General features: G+C 37.7%; 1 protein-coding gene across 5 annotated transcripts in view; it reads left to right on the top strand.

Annotated features, from left to right (window-relative positions):
• The window catches only part of REXO5 (RNA exonuclease 5), a 38,176-nt gene that overhangs the window by 14,454 nt on the left and 564 nt on the right, over nt 1–23,158 (top strand). For 3 of the 5 annotated variants that reach the window (XM_045047430.1, XM_003998783.5, XM_019820843.3), the window contains exons 8-19: nt 1,115–1,230; nt 2,323–2,461; nt 2,612–2,706; nt 3,708–3,810; nt 5,194–5,297; nt 6,022–6,142; nt 14,717–14,821; nt 15,306–15,443; nt 18,061–18,153; nt 19,021–19,237; nt 19,468–19,652; nt 20,625–20,743. In XM_045047430.1, the coding sequence (XP_044903365.1) occupies nt 1,115–1,230; nt 2,323–2,461; nt 2,612–2,706; nt 3,708–3,810; nt 5,194–5,297; nt 6,022–6,142; nt 14,717–14,821; nt 15,306–15,443; nt 18,061–18,153; nt 19,021–19,237; nt 19,468–19,652; nt 20,625–20,743 (1,535 nt within the window). The remainder of the gene's footprint in view (nt 1–1,114; nt 1,231–2,322; nt 2,462–2,611; nt 2,707–3,707; nt 3,811–5,193; nt 5,298–6,021; nt 6,143–14,716; nt 14,822–15,305; nt 15,444–18,060; nt 18,154–19,020; nt 19,238–19,467; nt 19,653–20,624; nt 20,744–23,158) is intronic. The other 2 variants (XM_023246907.2, XM_023246906.2) reach the window with 2 other exon arrangements.

The following is a 23,158-nucleotide window of genomic DNA, read 5'->3' as shown; positions in this document are numbered from 1 at the left end:
AGTAGGCACTTTTACTCACATTTTAGAAAACTTAGATATATGCTCCAGGATGAAGAATAAATATCACTTAAGTTTTCTAACTAGTGGTTATGTTTAACCAGATGTCTATACATTACCAGAAGTTTACTCCTTCTGTCTTTTGAACAAGTATTTTGTTCCCCTAAGGACTACCTCAGCTACCACTGGTTTGGCTTGGTGTTACACATTTAAGATCAGAAGTAGGATTTGTCTCAAGCTCCCTTTGTGTTTCACTTTGTCTAATTAGTAAGTCTCCTTTCAAAGACAGGGCATCCTCTCTCACTCAGTACTCAGGTAACAGTCTCTCATTTCTGAACAAAGTGGCAAAGAGCTAAAATTTTAGAGTCTCATATCAGGGTGTGTATATGCTGGCCTTGCCTGTTAATGGCTTTGTCACCTTGGACAAATCCCTAACCTCTCTCAGTCTCAGCTTCTCTTTGAAGTGGGGATAATAACAGAGGTACCTCATTGGGTTATTATGAGGTGGTATGTATAGAATGCTTAGTATTGCATGAGATGATAATAGAGCATGCTAATTAAAATTACTAGTGCTATCCAGGGGCCCCTGGGTGGCTCAGTCAGTTGAGCGTCTGACTTCAGCTCAGTCATGATCTCGTGGTTTGTAGGTTCGAGCCCCACATCAGGCTTTGTGCTGACAGCTCAGAGTCTGGAGCCTGCTTGGGATTCTATGTCTCCCTCTCTGTCTGCCCCTCCCCCGGTTGCCCTCTGTGTCTCTCTCAAAAATACATAAACGTTAAGAAATTTTTTTTTAAATTACTAGTGGTACTCAGCTAATACTGGAATGTAAAACACTCAATAAATGGTAAAATGATGGCTGATGTATTATTTCCATCCATCTTCCTTGAGCACATCCTTTTCAGAGCAATTAAACTGAATCGGTTACCTTAGATGAAAGGTTCAGCAGTCTGCCCAGCTTTAATTTCATTCATTCTGGATTCTCTAGTTAGCAAAAGGTTGTGCCATTGTCAGTGGGTCCCCAGTAGGTTATAGTCGACAGCAGTTGATGTAGTCTGAATAATGAGAGGAAGCAAGAGCTTCCACCGTTCAGCAGTCTGACTCTGGCCTGGTCTTTCAGTGCCTCACATCCAAAGGGAGGGAGCTAACACGCATCTCACTGGTTGCTGAAGGAGGCTGCTGTATTATGGATGAACTTGTTAAACCTGACAACAAGGTTCTGGACTACCTTACCAGGTATTTTTCACCTTGCCTTCTGCTTTCCCTTGAACTGGCAGACTAGAGTGGAATGTGAAAACACAAATAGTTTGTAGTTTCTGTTTAGTTAGGTATTATCTACATCTATATTATGAAAGACAAAGCTGGGGTACCACAGGTGTAAATTTTAATACTGAAATTGCACAATGTCTGTATATAGCTCTTAACCCTTCTTGCTCTCTAATCTTCCTGTGACCTTAAGGAAGCACAATATTTTCCTTGTCTAGAGTCTCTGGTTGTAATCATGATCTAGCAACTGCCAAACAGCTGGAACTTTGCTGTCTAATAAGACCTCATGTGAAAAACCTGCAAATCATTATTTATCAGTCAAAGGATTTTAGAGCTTAAGCTGCCTTGACCTTGAAAACCAATACAAAACTAAGAAATTTGAAGCTCAAAAATTTTTGTCTGCCTTTTTAAGGATTATCATGCAATTTTAGAATACACATTTTATCATGATTAGGCAAAAAAAAGCTAGTAAAACATTACTCTTTTTTGCCCATTGAAGTTGCATCTATAAATTGATGCAACAGAGAGGCCATGATAGTGATAAAGATTGTCCTATTAGGAGGCATGATAATTAGTATCATCAGTCATTTGTGGCAAAGATGTATGTATAAGTTTGTTTGTCACAGTATTTCAAATATATGGGAACATATGAAAGTAGAGGATTGATTAAAATATGTGAAATCCATATAATGGAATACTCTGTGACCATTTAAAAGGATGTGTTAAAATAGGTTAATTGATGTGAAAACTTGTTAATGATATATAGTAAATGATAAAATCGTGTTATAAAGTAATATGCATTACGATTGAATTTTTATAAATGAAATATATACATGAATATGTGTATCAAAAGTATGAAAGGATATTTACTAAAATGTAAAAAGTGATCTCTGGGTGGTAGGATTATTGGTCATTTTAAATTTCCTCTTTGTTTATTTGTATTTTCAGCCTTTTTACAGTTAGCACATATTAATTTTCAAAAATACTCTTTTTTAAATGACTTTTCAAGGAGGAAACCTTATTAATATCCTGACCTGTCCATTTCTCTTTTTTCATTGAAAGCTTTTCAGGAATTACAAAGAAGATTCTTAACCCAGTGACAACCAAACTCAAAGATGTACAGAGACAGTTAAAAGCACTGCTTCCTCCTGATGCTGTGTTAGTGGGCCATTCATTAGGCTTGGATCTCAGAGCGCTAAAAGTGAGTATCTGGTTTAGAACTTAGTTTTTCCAGTTTATATGCCTGTTCCACTCATCTCAAATCTAAAATCTTGGGTTCTTCTGTCCCCCAGCCTAGTTGTTTTTTACTTTAGCATAGGATGCTACTCATTCTATTCTCTTTCCTCCTCAGATGATACATCCATATGTTATTGATACATCATTGCTTTATGTCAGAGAGCAGGGCAGAAGATTTAAGCTAAAGTTCTTAGCCAAAGCTATTTTGGGGTAGGTTGTTTGCATCTTATAATATTGTCCTGATAAGTCACATATAAGTTAGCATGTAATATCTTATTTAATGCAAATGGCAAAATTGAGGATCTCTGCTCTTCTTCTTAGTCTGTAGACATTATTCCTTTCATTTCTTATGAATCCTGGGATGCTAATTCCAGAGAAGTATGACTAACAAATGGAAAAATCGTGGGAATACAAAAAGGGGTTTACATTCACAGCTGAGGTTTAATGGATAGATCGGGACAGGGAGGGGCAGAAAAGTTAATCAGAATTTGAAAACATAATGTTCCTATATTAAATGTACAAGCACATGTGCATAAAGATGTTCATTATAGTATGGTTTAAAATAGCCAAAAACCCTGCAAATATTCTGTAGTACTGGTTAAATAAATTACATTTATCTGTATTATTGAATGCTTCATTATTGTTAAGAGAACATGATGAATCTATATATGTGCTAGTAAGAAAAACTCTTAAGATGTTACTGAGGATAAAATGGAGATGCAGAACAAGGATCTGTATATCCCCAGATATCAATATGATATAGATTAGATTTAGATGTATCTATAGACACAAATATATATACTTTTTAAAGGTTTTTAAAAATGAATCAGAAAAGATGTATGGAACTATAAATACATATAGACACTTGCATGCAAATAAAAAATTTCTGGAAGTTAACTTTAAAAAATGGTTACATCTAAAAAATGAGACAAGGGGTTGGCTGGGGCATGGTCAGAGACTTTATTGGGTAGCCTAATGTCCAGATAATATGCTTGCTGTAAACAAAGCCATTTCTGATTGTTGTATATCGTCAGTCCTCTCACTCCTGGTACTCTCATGGCACTTAGGAATAAAGGAATCTTGATTGTTATGATGAAATCTGATTATCAGATTGCTGAAATTTTACATATAACCAGAATATTTGAGGTAGCTGAAAGAACCTGTCGTTAAAAAATGGTCCCAGGTATGTCCATTTTATCTTGACTTTCCAGGAAGGATATACAGTGTCCAGATAGGCTTGGTCATGATGCCACAGAAGATGCTAGAACAACCCTTGAATTGGCTCAGTATTTCCTTAAGTATGGCCCAAGGAAGGTTAGTATCTTTGACCTGTGTGTTTACTTTTCTTAAAATTATGGGACTAGAACAGATAGTCACAGACTGCCATCCCCTGTTGTTACCTTTCTTTACAAAGATAGGAGTGTAATTCAAGCTGAGCGTTCAGAATTAAGGCCTATATTACTAGCATGATGTAGTAGATAAGTATGTGGTCTCTGAAGTTGGACTTAATCTGTTTTTAAATATAGGATAGAGGCCCCTGGCTGGCTCATTCAGTATAGCACATGACTCTTGATCTCAGGGTTGTGAGTTTGAGCCCCATGTTGAGTGTAGATATTACATAAAAATAAAATCTTAACGGGCACCTCAGTGGCTCAGTCTGTTAAGTGTCCGACTCTTGATGTCAGCTCAGGTCTTGATCTCAGGGTTGTAAGTTCAAGCCCTGCATTGGGTCAGTTTCTTTGAACAACTTTAGTTTCTACACCTGTAAAATGGGAACACATTTCTCTAGTTTGTTGGTGGTGGTAAATGAAATATCTTTTATAAAGCTGTTAATATAGTGTCTTAAATATATTACGCACCATAATGTGGTGGTGATCATTGTATGTTGATAATTGTAATAATTAAAAAATCGACATAGGCTTTTGTTCCTTTGGGGTGGGAGGAGCTTACCATTTTTTCAGTAGCAATTCAGTGGGTGCTAAGTTAGAATAGCACATAAGGGAGACATTGAAGAAGACACAGTTTCTGACAGGCCTTATTACAATACATTCTAACCTATTAGATTGTCCCATTGCATATGTTCTATTATGACTGCACTATGAAATAAATTGTAGTCCATTTAGAGCCATGAACATCCAGAATAGTATTTTGTGTCATGGTGGTAGAAAGACATTCTAAAATATCTTATTGGACATATAAATAATAGTTTGTATCTCACTCTCTACATCACAACTCCCAAGTGGTCTCCCCTCTTTATGGAAGAATAATAAACTGATTTTGTATTAAACCAATAAAAGGTCTTTTTTGATGTTGCTGTAAAAGCCATTCTTTTATCATTTACAAAAGTTGCATGTTCATAAAGAAGTAAATTTTAAATGACTGACTCCATGGGGTCAGTGATGAGTCAAAATTGCCATCCCTTTTTACTTAGCCCTACTTGGCCCTTTTTCTGTATTCATATAACAACACCAACAGCTGGTAACAGATTGCCATTCTTGGCTAAGCAGCCAGAAACAATCTGGTAACTATTGAAGCCAGCCTGGGTCTGTGGCAGTGACAAAGCCACTGTCTGCAGAAGCAAAGAACACCACTTGAATGGGTTTTTCTTGGATTTTTTTTTTTTTTCTGTTTTGTTTTTTTAAACCTCAAATGCTTTGCAGGAAATTAGATGGTTTTTACTACTTTATTTTCTTCAAGATTGCAGAACTAAATCTGGAGGCACTAGCTAGTCACCAAGAATTGCTAGCAGCAGGCCAAGGGCCAAGAAATACAGCAGAAGTAGTTCAGCAGTCAAACACAAGGTAATATTTTTCAGATCTAAACAAGAACAAAGGGTATATGGTTTGTGACATACAAAACTTGGAGTTTTTTGTTTGTTAAGTCTATTGAAAAATGTTTACCAATAGTATGAGTAACATTCTTCCATCACAGAAACCATGGAGGGAAAAATACCACCTTCTACCCTAAGTAGCGTCTATTATTATTTTCTAAATCTCGTGACTGCTATTAAAATAACTGTCTCACCAAACAAACAAAAAAAAAGATATTGAAATGAACTAAGTAGCATTAGGGGAGATGATAGACTTGTGGGTATTTTGATTTCAACAATCACCTATAGCCTTGAGGTATTGCCCAGGTTAGAGGAAAACGAAAAACAGGTTCAGAAGGAGTTTGTCACCACACCATAATAAATGTATCAGATCCTTAGAGTATAACCTAAACATTGAGAATTTTTCTTGTTTATCCTTCCTTCCCTTAAATATAGAGCACTACTGTCCAGTATGATTTCTACAGTGATGGAATTGTTTTATATCTCTGCTGTCCAGTAAGGTCCACACAGTACAGTACATGTGATTAATGCAATTGAGGAACTGAATTGTAAATTTGTTTAATACTAATTAATTTTAAGTAAAATAGCCACATGTTGCTAGTGGCTCCCTTATTTGACAGTACAAGTATAGAGAAATAACTCTGAGGTTAGGGAAAATGGTGGTTCTTAATCTGATATCTTCAACTTCTTTACAGTGTTTTAGAATGCTTGGACTTAATGGGTCAGAAACTCCTTTTCTTGACCCGGGAAGCAGAAACTAGTGAACTTTCTTCTTCCAGAAACTGTCAAACTATTAAGTGCCTTACAAATAAAGAGGTGAGTGACCTACTTTCTCTTTGAAGGTTGTGTTCCGGTTGCCCCACAGGAGCAGGACTGTCAGCTGACAGTGTCTGCTTGCCGAGCCCACCTTCGGCATCGTACACCACTTTGTATTTCTGGTCTTCTTCTGGTTTATAGAGATGTTTATCTTAGTTTTTAACCTGACTGTATTTTTTTGGTTGTCTCTTATATTTTTTTCTATTATTGCTGTATGTGTAAAGTAGAAGGGATAGATCACAACATGAATTTAAGTCATCTTGTTCAGAAGACCTATATATATATTTTTTTTTCAATTTTATTTGGAAAGAGTTTTATAAACTTAGAGAAAATTTACATGAATGTTCGTCTATACCTTCTAACTGGATTCATCTTCTGTTAGCACTTTGTCCCATTTGCTCTATGTGTGTATATGCTGGCATGCTTATCCTCTCTTGCTATTTCTTTCTACCTCTTTCTATATGACATTTTAATTTTGAAACTATTTGAGTGTAAGTTGCGTATATCATGGCCCTTCCCCCCTCTATACTTCAATGTATATTTCCTGAAAACAGAAATATTCTCTTATATAACCATAATAAACTTCAGTAAATTTAATATTAACACAGTACCTTTCTCTAATTTCATCTGTATTTCACTGTTTTTAGTTGACCCAATAATGCCTTTTAGCATTTCTTTTCCCTTCCAGGGCCACATACTGCATTTAGTTGTCCCATCTTTTTAGTTTCCCTTAATCTGAATACATCCCTCAACCTTTCTTTTTTCATGACAGTGGTGGTTTTTAAGTAATACATGTTGCATATCACCTCACCCAGAATGTTCCTCAATTATGAGTTTGTGTGGTGTTTCCCCATGATTAGACACAGGTTATGCATTCTTTGCCAGACTACTTATAAGTCATGTTTACTTTCCAGGGTATCATATCAGAGGCACATGTTGCCCATCTGTCCTGTCTTTTGTGCTGTTTATTTTGATGACCTTAGCAAGATGTTGTCTGCTATCTCCACTGTAGATTTACTACTTTTGTCCCTTACTTCTAATAAGTAATATGAGGAGATACTTTTTTGAAAAACTGATGATTCTTAACCTGTTGTACAGTGGTTTCCAACTCTAGCATTTCCTTCATACTTACTAGTTGTTACTCAGCATTCCATAAGCAAGAGTCCTCCCTTTACCTTATTTATTTATTTATTCATTCAGTGTGGACTCACAGATTCCAGTTTAGTTCAGGACTCATAGATTCTTGTTTAATTATAAATTATAATATATGATTTTACTACATTGTTTTGGTTTTCAGACTTCCCAGATTTAGCGAATGGTAGCCCCTTCAAAGTGGCTTCTTTGTCCTTGTGACATGCACCCATAATTTTTTTTTTTTTTTTTTTTTTTTTTTTTTAGCACTTTTTGTTACAAGATATTTAGTTTCATCATGATATTAGAAACCAAGATCTGGGCATTGGGTATGCATATTGCTACTGGGGTGTCTTTGTTTCTAGACCCTTAAAGCAGACAACAGGAAATAAATGCATATAGATATACATACATGTGCGTGCACACACACACACACACACATATAAATATAAATGTATATATATATGTATATACATATACACACACATATATATGTATACACATATTTTAGAAATCATATGTCTATATGAATACCTTTAATTTCAGCCTTTTCGTATAGGGGTGTTCCTTGATTTTCCTCATTCTATATTTGAATCTCCCTTTATCCAGTGTGGGAACATTGGCTCCCAACAACATCAACATTTACTCATTGCTCAAACCTAAACTATATCCAAAATAGTTGTAGAATTGTTGCACCCAAATCACTGTAGAATTAGTTAAGAATTTGAAGTTCAGTCTGTTCCTTATCCTTCACCCCATTTACAACTGAATATTGGGTATTCAGTTGGAATATTTTTCATTTATAAGTTACTTGGTTTTTCTCACCTACAGGTTAGCTGTATTTAAAATATAGTTCGGTTCAATTGTTTCATTTTGCTTTCAGTTTTAGGCTTTTTTCCCTCTTGAATCTTTATTGATTTATTTTTGGGATCTGTAGAACATTAATGTGCCTCCCAAGGCAAAACTACCAAAAAGTATATACTCAGAGAAGTAGAATTCCCTTACATATCTCTGTTACCTAATCCTTCCCACTACCTCATGTAAGTAAATAACTTTGTTATTTTCTCATTTATACTTCACTCCCCCCCCTTTTTTTTTTTGTAAAGAAAAGCAGATATTTCTCTTTATTACACAGAAGTTAACATACTATATAAGCTCTTTTGCAGTTGGCTCTTTCTTCTTAACAACATATCCTAGAAATCATATCAATTTGTTGAGGATCTTCTTTATTCTTTATTATAGCTACATCATACTCCAGTGTGTTTATGTACCATAGTTTTATTTCTCCTTTTCCAATTCTCATGTCCCTAATTTTTTTTTTCTAAATGCTTTGGCTAATGCAGCCAGAACAGTGTTAGGTGAGGTCATTGATTTGCAACTGTTCTTTTTAACTACAGGTATTTTAGAGCTATAAATTTCCCTCCAAGTTCTATATTTAGCTGCATCTTAGATATCTTGATAAGTTTTGTTTTCATTCAGTTCAGAATTCTTTTTAATTTTGCTTTTGATTATTTCTTTGGCCCATGGCATTTTAGAAGTGTGTTATTTAGTTTCCATTTAATAATTAGGTATCTTCCTGAGATCTATTACTGACTTCTTAAATTATCTGTCATCCAAGAATGTACTTTCAATTACTTGAATCCTTTTAAATTTATTGAGAGGTGGAATCTCCAACTATAACTGTGGATTTGTATGTATACTCTTGGAGTCTCATTAATTTTTGCTTTGTGTATAATGAAGCTTTGCTATTAGACCCATAAACATTATGCATTATGTCTTCCTGATGAATTGGCCCCTTTATCATTACAAATAGGCCTTTATCCCCAGAAGCATTTTCTATTCTGACTTATACTTTGTCTAATATTAATATAGCCCCTCCTGCTTCCTTTTGATTACTGTTGTCATGGTACATATTTTTTATTTTGCATTAGTCTATTTGTATCTTTATATTTAAAGTGGGTTTTTTGGGGTCCCTGGGTGGCTGGCTCAGTATCTGACTCTAGATTTTGGCTCAGATCATGATCCCAGGGTCATAGGATCGAGCCCTGCCTCAATCCCATGCAGTGAGCATGGAGCCAGCTTAAGAACCTCTCTCTCTAAAAAATAAGTAAATAAGTAAATAAATAAGTTAAGAAATCTATGTTTAAAAAAAATAAAACAATAAAGTGGGTTTCTTGTAATAATCAATTAGGCTTTGCTTTTTTGTTCAATCCAGTAATTGTTGCTGTTTAAATGGTGTAGTAGGGTTATTTGCATTTAATATGACTATTGATATTGTTAGGTTTAAATCTCTTATCTTGCTGTGTTTTCTATTTGTCCCATCTCTTTTTTTTTCCTATTTCTTCTTTTTCCTTTGAGTTAATGTGGTATTTTTTATGATCATTTTATCTCTTTTGGCAGTGTATTAACTATGACTCTCTGTTGTGTTATTTTAGTGGTTGCTTTAGGATTTATAGTATATCCTTAACTTGTCCCAATTTACCTTAAGTGATCTTCTACTACTCAACATACAAGAACCTTACAATTGTATATTTGCATTTTCCCCTCCTGGCATGATGCTGTTGTTGTCATCATTCATTTTACTTCTACATGTTATTATTTTACTTTAAATAGTTATTTTTATTTATGTTTAATGTTTGTTTATTTTTGAGAGAGAGTACAAGCAAGGAAGGGGCAGAGAGAGAGAGAGAGACACAGAATCTGAAGCAAGCTCTAGGCGCTGACCTGTCAGCATAGAGCCCGATGCAGGGCTCAAACTCAACAAGCCATGAGATCGTGACCTGAGCTGAAGTTGGACACTTAACCGACTAAGCCACCCAGGTGCCCCTAAATAGTTATTTTTTTAAAGGGATTTTAATTTTTTGAGAAACTCCTATAAGTGTTCACTCACCATAGTGGTTGCGGCATTTTACACTCCTGCCAACAGAGTTCATAAGAGTTCCAACTTTTCCACAGCTCTGCCAACACTTTTACTTTTTTTATTAGTAGCCATCCTAATGGGTATGAGGTGATAGCTCATTGTATCTTATAATTAGTGATGTTGAACATTTCTTTTGTCACTTGTATATAATCTTCTAAGAAATGTCTATTGAAGTCCCATTTAAAAAAAATTTTTTTTTAACATTTATTTATTTTTGGGAGATGGAGAAAGAGCATGAGTGGGGGAGTAGCAGAGAGAGAAGGAGACACAGAATCTGAAGCAGGCTCCATGCTCCAAGCTGTCCGCACAGGGCCTGATGGCGGGGCTCAACCTCACAGACCGCGAGATCATGACCTGAGCTGAAGTAGGACACCTAACCGACTGAGCCATCCAGGTGCCCCTGAAGTCCCAGTTTTTAATTGGTTTTTTTTTTGTTGTTAATATTTTAGGATTTTTTTTTAATGTTTATTTATATTTGAGAGAGAGAGAGCATGAGCGGTAGAGGGGCAGAGAGACAGAGACAATCTGAAGCAGGCTCCAGGCTGTGAGTTGTCAGCATAGAGCCTGATGTGGGGCTCGAACTCACAAGCCGTAAGATCATGACCTGAGCTGAAGTCAGACGCTCAACAAACTGAACCACCCAGGTGCCCCTACGTGTGCGCGTGCATATGTGTATGTATGTATATGCATATATATATACATATACATATATACATATGTACATATACATATATACATATATATATGTGTGTGTGTGTGTGTGTGTGTGTGTGTGTGTGTATATATATCCAGTATGTTTACTTCCCCATCAGATACATGATTCGCAAACATTTTCTCATTCCATAGGTTGCCTTTTCACTCTGCTGATTGTGTGTTTTAAGGAACTAAGTAGTCCCATTTGTCTATTTTTGCTTTTGTGGCCTGTGCTTTTGATGTTATACCCAGGAAATCATTGACAAATCCATTATTATGAAACTTTCCTCTATGTTTTCTTCTAGGGGTTTTATAGTTCTGGACCTTACCTTTGGGTGTTTAATCCATTTTAAGTTAATTTCTATAGATGGTGTAAGGCAAGGTTCCAACTTCCCTCCTTAGCATGTGGATATCCAGTTTTCCCAGTACCATTTTGTTAGACTATATACTTTTGTCAAAGATCATTTGACCATATACTCAAGGTTTTACTTCTGAATTCTATTCTGTTCCATTGTTCTAGATGTCTGTCTTTATGCCAGTGCCATGTCCCTCTTTTCCTCTCTACTGTCCTCCTTTGTGTCCTTTGTGATTTTTTTTTTGTAGTGACATATTTTGATATCTTTATCATTTCCTTTTGTGTATATTCTATAAATATTTTGTTTATAGTTATTACAACTACCTAAAACATCTTAAAGCTTAATTTCAGTTGCATACAAAAACTCTACTTTTATAAGCTCCACTCTCCCCATTTTATGTTATTGATGTTATAAATTGCACCTTTATGTAAAAGATGTAGCATAGGGAATATAGCCAATGATATTGTATTAGCATTGTACAGTGATAAATGTAGTGAGTGTAGCATAATGTATAGAGATGTTGAATCACTTATGTTGTACACCTGAAATTAATGTAACATTGTATGTCAGCTATATTCAAATTAAAACATTAAAATAAAAAACAGGAAAAGTTACCAATAGAGTTTGAAAATGATTAAGTGAATGCATTTAATAATTAGTCAATCACATCTATATAGATTATATATTCATTAACATAGGAATAGTTATTTTTTCATGTTTTTGTCACTTAAATTTTGAATAAGAATTAAAAGTGAATTGATACACCAAGATTACAGTAATAGAGGTTACTGTATTTGACCACGTGTTTGCCTTTACTGGAAACTTTGTTTTCATGTGGTGTCTTGTTGCTGTCTAATGTTCTTCCATCATGAAGGACTCCCTTTAGCCTTTCCTGCAGATCAGGGCTAGTTGTAATGAATTCTGTCAGCTTTTTTTTTTTTTCCCCTCCATTTTTGAAGCAGAGTCCTGCTGGCTGCAGTATTCTTGATTTTTTTTTCTTTAGCACTTTGAATATATCACACCACTCTGCTGGCCTGCAAGATTTCTGCTGAAAAATCCACTGATAATCTTAAGGAAGTTCCCTCCTATGCAAGGAGTTGCTTTTCTCTTGATGTTCTCAAGATTCTGTCTTTGATTTTTACTTTTGACAGTTTGATTGTAATATGTCTTTGTGTGGGTTTCTTTAGATTTATTAGATTTATCCTGGTTGGAGTTCTTTGAGCTTCTTGAATTTCAAGGTCCATTTCTTTTTTTCAGATTTGGGAAGTTTTCAGCCATTGTTACTTCAAATAAGCTCTCTGTCCCTTTCTCTCTTCTTCCAGGACTCCATTGTATGTACACTGGTCTTCTGGATATTGTCCCATCTTAGGATCTGTTTGTTTCTTTTTTTTTTTTACTCTGACTTGATGATTTCAAATGATCTGTCTTTACATTTGTTAATTCATTCTTCTGCCTAATCAATACTGATGTTGTACTCCTTTAGTGAATTTTTGAATTCACTTACTGTGTTTCCAGCTCCAGGATTTCATTCATTTTTTATGGCTGCTCTTTGTTGATATTCTCATACTGTTCATGCATCATTTTGCTGATTTCCATTAGTTGTCTGTGTTGTTCTTTTAGTTCATTCTGTGTTTCTTTAGGTTTAGTTTCTAGAATTTTATTTTGTTCATTTGGGCCATTTCCCCCTATTTTTTGTATGCCTTGTGATCTTCTTTGTTGAGATCTAACCATTTGGAAAAGAACCAACTATCTCTGCCATCATATGGCTTGGCATCATGGAGCAGAAGACTTTCGGTAAATAGCCTAGCTAGAGGTTCCAGGACCTCTCAAACCAATTTGAGGATGTGTCTTCTCGGAGCTTATGTGAGTACTTTTAGTTATCTCAGATTCCCTAAGGAGCTTGTCTGTTTCTTCTCAATGCTCATAATCTCTTACCCCCTTTGGCATCTGCCTATGAAACTGTGGCTCTAATGTGCTATGGTGATTGCATTTGCTTTCACTGGCTTCCAAACAAGGCTGCCAGTCCTAGTCCTGTTAGTTCTCTACGTCAGGTGAGACAGAAACTAGTCCCTCAGCGACCCTAGACTAGCCATAAAATTGGATGAAGAGTCCACTCTTATTTCCATCCAGTGGGAGGATGTCCAGTGGATCCTTCCTAGGATGGGGAGGAACATAGGTAGGCACATAAAACTGCATATTTTCCTTTCCCTTTTGCTGAAACCCCTGGGTTTTTTTGTTGGTCTTGATGCTGTTGCTTCTCAACTGGTTTCTAGAGTTCTTGCAAAGGTATTCTGGTCTCTTTGTTATTGTTAACTTGGTGTCTTTGTGGAAGAATGAGGGCCTGAAGCTTCCTACTTTATGACCTTACTGACATCACTCCTTTTCAGGAATTTCTAAACAATGCTGCCAGTGCCATCAGTGCTTTGAGTCAAGTGAGACAGAAACTAGTCCCTGAGGCAGCCTCAAGACAAGCCAAAATGTTGAATCTCCCAGTGTGGGGAGGTTTCCTCTGAGTTGTACTGTGCTAGGTTGGACGGGGGGAGGGGTATGAATGAGCATGCAAAACACCACAAATTTTCTTACTCCTTTCCATAGAATCCTTTCTTGATTTTATGTTGGTCTAAATGCTGTGGCTTCTCAACTGGTTTCTCACAGAATACACAAAAGTATTCTGGCCTATATTGCTAACTTGGTATTTGTGGGAGAGTAAGGGCCTGAAGCTTCCTTGTATTGCACTTTGCTGATGCCTCTCTCTCTCTCTCTCTTTTTTTTTTTAAGTGCTTATTTTGAGGATGATACTGTGCTGGAAAGAATAAGGAGTTTATAATACTCTTGGGAGAGGGTGGCATTAGTCTTATTATCTTTCTGCCAGGATCCTTAATTTCCTCCCTTATTTCCTTCTTTCCCTTCACTGCAGTGTCTCTAAGGAGGCATTACCTCTTCTCTATAGATCTTATCTTCCCCAAAAGCATTTCTCTGAGGCTGCCAAGCTTCTTCCCTTTAGTCAAGTGTTGTGAAATATCAAATTCGTGACATGTGTTCATTATTTTGGCTTTCAGTTGTGCTTTTTCTTTTCGGGGGGGATTTTGTTTGTACTTCATCTAAGACTTTCATGCCTCTTGATTTCTTTCCAGTCTCTTAAGCCTCCTCTCCTTGCTGTCTTTACTCACAGGCTTTAACAGTATGAAATGGTGGGAGCTCTGTTGGGATTTAACTTATTTCTTAGAGATAATTTGGTTATAGTAGTCTCTTTTTCTTAGTAATCCTAAAGGCATGAATCCTGTGTGATGTTAATCATTCTCTTTACTGTTTTCTAGAAAGTTGTATGGGGTCACCATTTTCTTCTAGACCTTAAAGTCAGCCCCATATTGCTTTTTAACATGGGCAAAAAAGGCAACCTTGTTCATATTATTGTGGCTCACTTCTAGGAGCCACTAGGTTCCTGCCTCATCCAGGCTTTGCTGTTCTCTGCAGGTTCTTGAGCAGGCCAGAGTGGAAATCCCTCTGTTTCCCTTCAGCATCGTCCAGTTCTCTTTTGAACCTTTTTCATACAAACTCACTGAGGAGATGAACAAGAGGGTAAGTAAATGAGTTGTGCTAGATGATTTACTTAATGAGTTATAATCTCTCTGCATAAAGGAAAGTAATGCATACTTTATTATGTTTGCTCTATATTTCTCCATTTTCTTTGTATTAATATTTTGGAAAACACATTTTTATAAAAATGGGAATCAGACTATGTATACTATCATGCAGCTTTACTTTTTCATTTAAGTGTATCATGTACATCTTTTCATGTCAGTACACAATCTTTGTTTTTAACGGCTGTATAGTATTCCATTTGTATACCTGTTCTTTTCATCATTTGTGCTTTATAAATTTTTGCTATTCCAAATAGTGTGGTCATGAAATCCTTGTATACAAATCTTTGTGCATTTGGCAAGTGTTTGTGTTGAGAAATTTCTTGAATCAGAGTTATCCCATGTTTTGACTCACGATTTTTTTAGATTTGATTTAATTCTTTTACCACATTCACCTCCTTGCTGTATTGTTTTTCTTATAGATGAGGAGCAAGTGGACAGAGATGTCAACTGTTTATGCTGGGCCATTTAGCAAAAATTGCAACCTCAGGGCTGTGAAGAGGCTTTTTAAGAGCTTTGGCCCAGTCCGGTCAATGTCTCTTGTTCTTGAAACCCATCAGGTAATGAAACAGGAAAACTTAGATTTTCACCTTTGGATTAGTGTTGGAAATTCAGGTGTCTACTGGGGCCATTCAGGTAACAAATATTACTGATGTGAGCTTGATTGTCACCAACTGGAGTATGAGTCATGCTCTGTTTGATGAAGCAGTTCTTGACCCACAAGGATGTGTACCTAGTATTGCCAACCCTCTGATTTTTTTGTTTTGTTTTGAGAATCAAGAAATCTACCATCTTCCATGGGGCACCTGGGTGGCTCAGTAGGTTAAGCATGACTTCAGCGCAGGTCACCATCTTGTGGTCTGTGAGTTCAAGCCCCACATCGGGGTCTGTGCTGACAGCTCAGAGCCTGGAGCCTGCTTCAGATTCTGTGTCTCCCTCTGTCTCTGCCCCTTTCCCACTCACATTCTGTGTCTCTCAAAAATAAAACATTAAAAAAGTTTTTTTTAATAAAAAAAATCTATCTTACAAAGTGATCTAAGTACAGAATCCTAGATACTTAAAATGTGCTTTTTCCTAATCTTTTATTAATGTCTTTCCTATACCTAAAAATATAAATAGAAATATCCCCCGGAAAGATAAACCTAAGGGATAAAAAGGATATGTCAAGGGACTGTAATTTCTTGCTAGAAGTCTTGATTTTTGTTTCTTTTTGGTAAAATCTACATAAAATTTGCCTTTTTAGCTGTTTTGAAATGTACAGTTCTGTTACTAAGTACAGTAGTACCTCCTTATCCACAGTCCAGAAGCACTTGATCTTCTTCCTAACATATGTATCGTCAGAATATCAGTAGTAACCTAACACTACCTCACAATGCCTGTGGAAGTCATTCACCTCACTTCATCTTAACCAGTAGGCATTTTATTGTCTCACATCATAAGAAGGATAAATACAGTAGAGTATTTTGAGACAGAGACCACATTCACATAACATTATTACAGTATATTGTTATATTTTATTATTATTGTTTTAATGTTTTACTGTGCTTTTGTAAGTTAAACTGTATCACAGATATTTATGTGTAGAAAAAGACATAGTATATACAGGGGTTCAGTACTATCTCTGGTTTCAGGCATCTACTGGGGGTTTTGGAATGTATCTAGAACTTTTTCATCACTCTGAACTGAAACTCTGTGCCCATTAAACAAGAATTCCAGTCCTTCTCCCCCAAACATGGTAACCACTATTGTGCTGTTTTTATAAATTTGACTAGTCTGTTATACATCACATAAGTGTACTCATACAGTACTTGTCCTTTTGTTTCTGGCTTATTTCACTTAGCATGGTGTCTTCAAGGTTCATCCATGTAGCATGTTTCAGAATCTCATTCCTTCCAAAGCTAAATAATATTCCATTGTATGGATGTACTACATTTTGTTAATCCATTCATCTGTTGATGGACATCTGGACGGTTTCCTTTTTTTGGCTACTCTGAATAATGTTTCTGTGAACATGGATGTACAAATATCTATTTAAGTCTCTGTTTTTAATTCTTGTGGGTATATATCCAAAATTGACAATTCTATGTATAGTTTTTTGAGGAACTGCCATACTGGTTTCCCCGGTGGCTCCACCATTTTACATTCCCTGAGTGCCAAGGGTTCCAGTTTCTCCATATTCCAGCTGACACTTATTTTTTCTGTCTCCCTTTTGCATTTCTATCTCTCTTTTATATGTCTTTGGAGAAATACCTATTATCTATTCAAGTCCTTTTGCCCATTTTTAATTGGGTTGATATTTTATTATTGAGTTTTATCAGTTTATGTATTTTAGATACTTTTTTTTTTTTTTTTTTTGAGAGAGAGAGAACAAATGCAAGCAGGGTGAGGGGCAGAGGGACAGAGAGAATCTTAAGCAAGCTCCATGCTCAGTACAGAGGACGCAGGGATCAATCCCATGACCCTGGAATCATGATCTGAGCCCAAATCAAGAGTTGGATGCCAAACTGAGGGAGCTACCCAGGCGCCCCTAGATATGAAGTCTACACTAGATACGTGATTTGCAAATATTTTCTCCCATTCTTAGGGTTGCTTTCTGACATTGTTGACAGTGTCCTTTGATGTACTTCTTAATTCTGATAAAGTCCAATTGTTTTATTTTCTTTTGCCAAATTAGTATCATGAAGCTTTTCTCTGGGAGCACTTTAATCTCCATGATGATGCTATACCTCAATCATTAAGCAGAAAAGCAGTCAATTTGAAGATGCAGCCTATCCAGTAGAAGCACTTAACCTCCCCAAGCTTATAAGAAAGGTGCCTGTGTGAAATTAAGCTAACAAGACAAAATTAGTCTCTGTGACTTGCAATGAAGACTTTAGTGGTTCATAATACATAATAAAAGCAAGTTGGGTACTAAAGATTTATTAGTGCTTTGCTGACACCACCCAGGAAGAGAAGGCTTCAATTTTAAATGACTAATAAAGGTTACTTATTGTCTGAGAAATCACTTAACGAACCTTGGTGATTTTACCTAAAGGTGATCTGCGATCACTGTCTAGCCCAGCATAGCAGAGAACATTTATTCTGATGGCTCTGGCCAGTAGTTTAGGGCCCTTTCCCAATCCCTTCTTTAATAGTTTGAGCCTAGAAAGCAAAGATAAAATCTTGTTTTTTCTGCAGCCACATCTGTGTATTCAGTATGAAGTTCTGGAAGCTGCCCAGCTGGCCATAGAATCCTTGGATGGCATTCTGGTAGAAAGTACCTGCATCAAGGTAGGGTAGTCAGAGAAAGCAAAAAGCAGCACCCTTCAATCAGCCCTGACCTAGCATGACCTGTATTTACAGTACCCTAGTGTATACCACCACCTTGAGAAATGCCCTCAAGAGGCCCAACAAACACAAGACTTTGTGTTATGGAAAGCCTTCAGCCAAGCCCAGCATTCTTCTAGCAGTGACCGTAAAACATGACAGCTTTTGTTCTTGTCATAATCAGCCTGGGCTACATTGGGGTCTTCTTGTACTCTTTATCACTACTTAGACCTCAAAAGGCTTATTCTGGATGTTTTTCCATAGCTGCCCTTTCCTTTAACTTTTAAAGAGATCAAATGGTGTCTTTAAGTTTCTTATGCAAATAATTTCATTGGGGTAGAAATCAGGGAATTCATGGGGCGCCTGGGTGGCGCAGTCGGTTAAGCGTCCGACTTCAGCCAGGTCACGATCTCGCGGTCCGTGAGTTCAAGCCCCGCGTCGGGCTCTGGGCTGATGGCTCAGAGCCTGGAGCCTGTTTCCGATTCTGTGTCTCCCTCTCTCTCTGCCCCTCCCCCGTTCATGCTATCTCTCTCTCTGTCCCAAAAATAAATAAACATTGAAAAAAAAAAAAAAAAGAAATCAGGGAATTCATTTCCATTGCAGGGTGTTCGGGGGAGGAGGAAAGGAAGGAGAGTATGTTTACACAAAAATATTTTCATTTATGTATTATTTATCTAATACAGAAGTCTCTACCATAGTCCTCTGCAGCATTTATCATTAACCTCTTTATATAGATAAGGAAACTGCAGAATTAAGTTACCTGCTAGTATATAATAGGCCTCGAAGTTGAAGTAGTGACTTGCTACCACTAATACCATCTTCCTTGGTTAGGTGCAGAGGCCCGTGACGGAGCTCACTCTTGACTCTAGCACTCTTGTGAAGGAGCTAGAACAAGATTCTGAGAACCGAGGTACTATATACCTGTCTGGAGTGAACCAAACCTTTAAAGAACACCTATTGCAGCAGTCCAACATTTCCCTTGGCCTGGAAGCTGTGATCTTGCCTAAAGATCTTAAAAGTGGAAAGCAAAAAAAATACTGTTTCCTGAGTAAGTCTAAACTACGCAATGTAATCTTGGGGTAATGAGATTAGGGATGGTGATAATGGGAGGTCAGAAAAGGTAAATGTTCACCACATAAGCCCTCCTAGGGGACTGGACCAGGTCAGCAGCTGATTCTGCCCTCTCCTGGCCCTGGCAAGCTCCAACCTGGATGGGTACCATGGGGACCAGGCTTTTTAAAGTCCCTTAGTGACAGAAGGGGGTATTCTTGCTTTCAGAATTCAAAACTTTTGGCAGTGCCCAGAGGGCTCTCAACATTCTCAAAGGCAAGGACTGGAAGCTGAAAGGCAGGCATGCCTTAACCCCCAGGCATCTCCATGCTTGGCTCAGGGGCATACCTCCTGAATCAAGGACCCCAGGGGTTCGTGTCATACCTCCCCCTTCAGAGCAGCAGGCCTTACAGGTGAGTGAGTGAGTGAGTGAATCCTGGGGTCAGAGGGGAAAGGTAGCGGTCTTGGTTCACTGTCTCTAGGCATTGATTGGCCTTCTGATGTTTACGGAAGTTAGGAGTCCAGCTCAAGTGACACTTAAAGCCTTTGAGCTTTTTTTTTTTTCCTTCCCTGGCACTAGTTTCATTTCATTCTCCAGCTTCTTCCAGACCTAAACACATTTTTCTTCAAAATGTCTTACACTTTTGCCTCCTCCATACCTGCTAAAATCAGGCTTTTAATCCTCCAGATGGCTCTCAAGGTACTTTGAGGGCCTGCTAACATAGGAGGAGGTTAAAGAGCTGGGCATGTCTTTAGTAATTCAAGGCTTTTCTCAAAGTGTAGTTACATATACAAGATGATTTTTAGTGGTCATAGATGGACTTTTTATCCCCCCACTTATATATTAAGATCTTGTTTTTCTAACACTAAAGTATACACGGCAATCACACTGAACCTGTGACTTCTAGATAAATTATTTCAATGAGGTGAGGGAACAAACTCACTGTTAAAGAAAAATATTAGAGGGATACACAAGCAGAAGGGTGAAGATAGAAGGTGAATGGCTGAAGTTTGGGGAACTCTATCCTAGTCTAATCTCCCACGCTTAAGAAATAGAGGCCAGAGCTGGTGAATGACTTTCCCAGGTCACAAAGATACTTCATGACAGGAGCCAGACTCCTTAGTCTGGGCCTCTCATTAGTGAGGTGGTTCCCCAAAGTCAGGGCCCTGGAAGACCCACACAGAATACTCCTACTAAACTGACCTGTGGACTAGGGATGCAGGGATGGACAAAGAACCCTTAAGTATGGGCTTTAGCTTCATATAGAGGATTTCCGTAGAGCCTTTCCTGGGACCCCACAGTTCAAACCCTGAAAAGTTGCAGCCTCTCCACAGGTGAGCATAGGGTACTCTGGCTGAGTGTTAACACATGACTTTTATTGTAGGTTCTGAAGGTGGACCACCCAAAGATAGCAGCCTGGCGCTGGGGCCGGAAGATAGGAAAGCTCTACCACAGCCTGAGCCCGGGCACTCTCTGCCTCATCCTATTGCCAGGAACCAAGAGGTAAGGACTGAAGGGTTGTCCCTTCATGATTCTGGCTCCTGGACTTCAGCCGTTGGCCTTTTGTTGATGTTCTCTTTATCCATTTTACATGTATATGTCCTACAATTACTGTTTTTAGTCCCAAAGGAGATAGCTCATCCCAGTTTAAAGCCAAAGGTCTTAGGGCCTGCAGCCTCTATAGGACAGGAGGCATCTGCCTAACCCCACTTGAGTAAAAAGTCAAAAAATTCTAGGGAAAGGCCTAGACCAGATATGATCTTTCTCACATTTCAGGTGTTCCTGCCTTCTCTACCATCTCCCTCTTTGCCAAAGAGAGCCTGTTTTGCTGATTCTAAGCCTGAGGAATAATGGACCAGAACTCTGGGTCCAGTCCCAGCTCTCCTGATAGGTGGTCAAGCCACTCATGTATCTCCTGACAGGTGGTCAAGCCACTTTCCCATTCTGGGTCTCAATTTCCCTTTGGTAAAATGAGAGATTTGGAGTAGATCAGTGTTTTTCAAACCTTCCAACTATAAAACCTTTTCGTTAAAAGAAAAATTGCTGTTAAATCCTAATGCTAAAGATAGGCAGTTCTAGAATGAGTGAGTGGGTAGTTGGATGAGCATATATATTGGGGAAGGGGGCAAGGGGGGCTGTAGCTCTTTTGAGCGGTTTGAAAATCACTAGATTGTATTTACTTCTGAAAAATTTCCTTAAAATTTTGACATTCTAGGATTCTTTTCCACCCCCAAGGTCCCAGATGGCAGAACATGAATGCCTCAGGCATTAAAACATGGGATCAGACATTAATTTCCTGTCATAAAATTCTTGTAACATGCATCTTAGGGCCACTAGTGAGATGGGCTACCTTTTGGGCAGCTTGAGAGAATTGCTTGAGAGGAACAGAAGCTGCCATTAAGTCTTTACGTTAAAAAAAAAAAAATCTTAGACTGATATACTTTAAACAGGCTTTTGTGGAGGTTAACAGCACAAGGTGACCATAAGTTGCCAAAAAAATCTTTTTGGTTAAGAGCAGAGACTCTGAAGAACAGACTGACTTGCCCTGAGATAGTTTGTCAGAGCCAGTATGTGGAGGTGGGGGTAGAGTAAGGGTCTTCTGTTCTAGGTAGAATTCTTAGATTCTCCATTGTGTATGTAAACTAAGCTAAGAATAGGCCAAAGCTTTCTCCTTCCAGAAGTGGCCAGGATATTATTCTACAGTGGATGAGAGCTTGAGGAAGGGATCATTGTGGTCAGGGAGCAAAAAAGGCTTCGGTTCTAAGGCAAAAGGTCCTAAGACACATCTAACAAGTCAGGAAAAAACTCTGGAAATAGCAAAAAGCCTACAGTAAGGAAACCTGATGTTACTTCTTTCTTTTAAAAGTTACGTGTTAAGGGAGTGCCTGGCTGGCTTAGTCCAGTCCGTACAGCATGTGACTCTTGATCTAGGATCAGGAGTTCAACCCCCACACGTGGAGCCTAAAAAAAAAAAAAATTTTTAAGTTACATCTTGATTTCTATAGCCATGTTGAGCATGCATTTCCTTAAACTATAAGCTTGCTGTGTGACTAAGTTCTCTGGGCCTTGTTTTGGCAACTGTCTCCATGATCCCAATGCCCTGGGAAAGGGTTAAAAGCACAGGAAGAAGGAGTAGCAGAGAATGTAGGCTTCCTCATGCATGGAGCCTGACTCAACTCTTAATCCTTGTATTTCCAGTAGATGCTAAAATGAAGATTTTAAATATTGCAATATTTGCCATAATTCATCAAACCCTTAATGTCAGACACTGTGCTAAATGCTTACATGTGTTTTCAGTTGAGGTTGTTGAGTGCTCATTTAACAAGTGGAGAAAATGATTCAGGTTAAGCAACTTGCTGAAGGCCAGACAACTAGCTAATACGTACATTTTACGATTTGAACCCTGATGGCCTGACTCCAGAGCCACTCTCCAGCACTCAAAGCTCCAGTCTTCCATGCCCAAAAGGCTAGTGCTTGTTAGCATAAGTTCAGACATCAGGTAGTGACAGATTCTGTGTTTGTTTTTGCTCATTTCCACCTGATTTGCCTTGGATAGCTCCTCAGCCCTCCAACCCAATTCTTTGAATATTCACTACAAGGTGGCAGGGAACTAAAATGTTGACTCCTAAATTCTAAACTGTACCAAGTGTTTTACAATATGCATTATTTTGTCACTCAACTTGTTGAGCGAGTTTTTAGGTCTATGTGCCTGGTTCTTTCTGAAAAGTGGACGTAACAATTGTACCTGCATCAGTACCTACGTTAGGTACAGCAGCTCTTTTGAGGATTAAATGAGAATGCATATAGTGCTTAAAATAATGCTTGGTACATGGTGAATGATCTGTATGATATATGAGGAAAGGATGTATTTTATCAATCATTGTCTAAAGTCCTCACGAAAGCCCTGTGAGATCCTAA

Source organism: Felis catus, chromosome E3 (genome assembly GCF_018350175.1).
Source record: "Felis catus isolate Fca126 chromosome E3, F.catus_Fca126_mat1.0, whole genome shotgun sequence".
In the NCBI taxonomy this organism is placed as follows: Eukaryota; Metazoa; Chordata; class Mammalia; order Carnivora; family Felidae; genus Felis; species Felis catus.
Note: the sequence above shows the minus strand (reverse complement) of the source record. Positions and strands in the feature narration are given on the sequence as shown.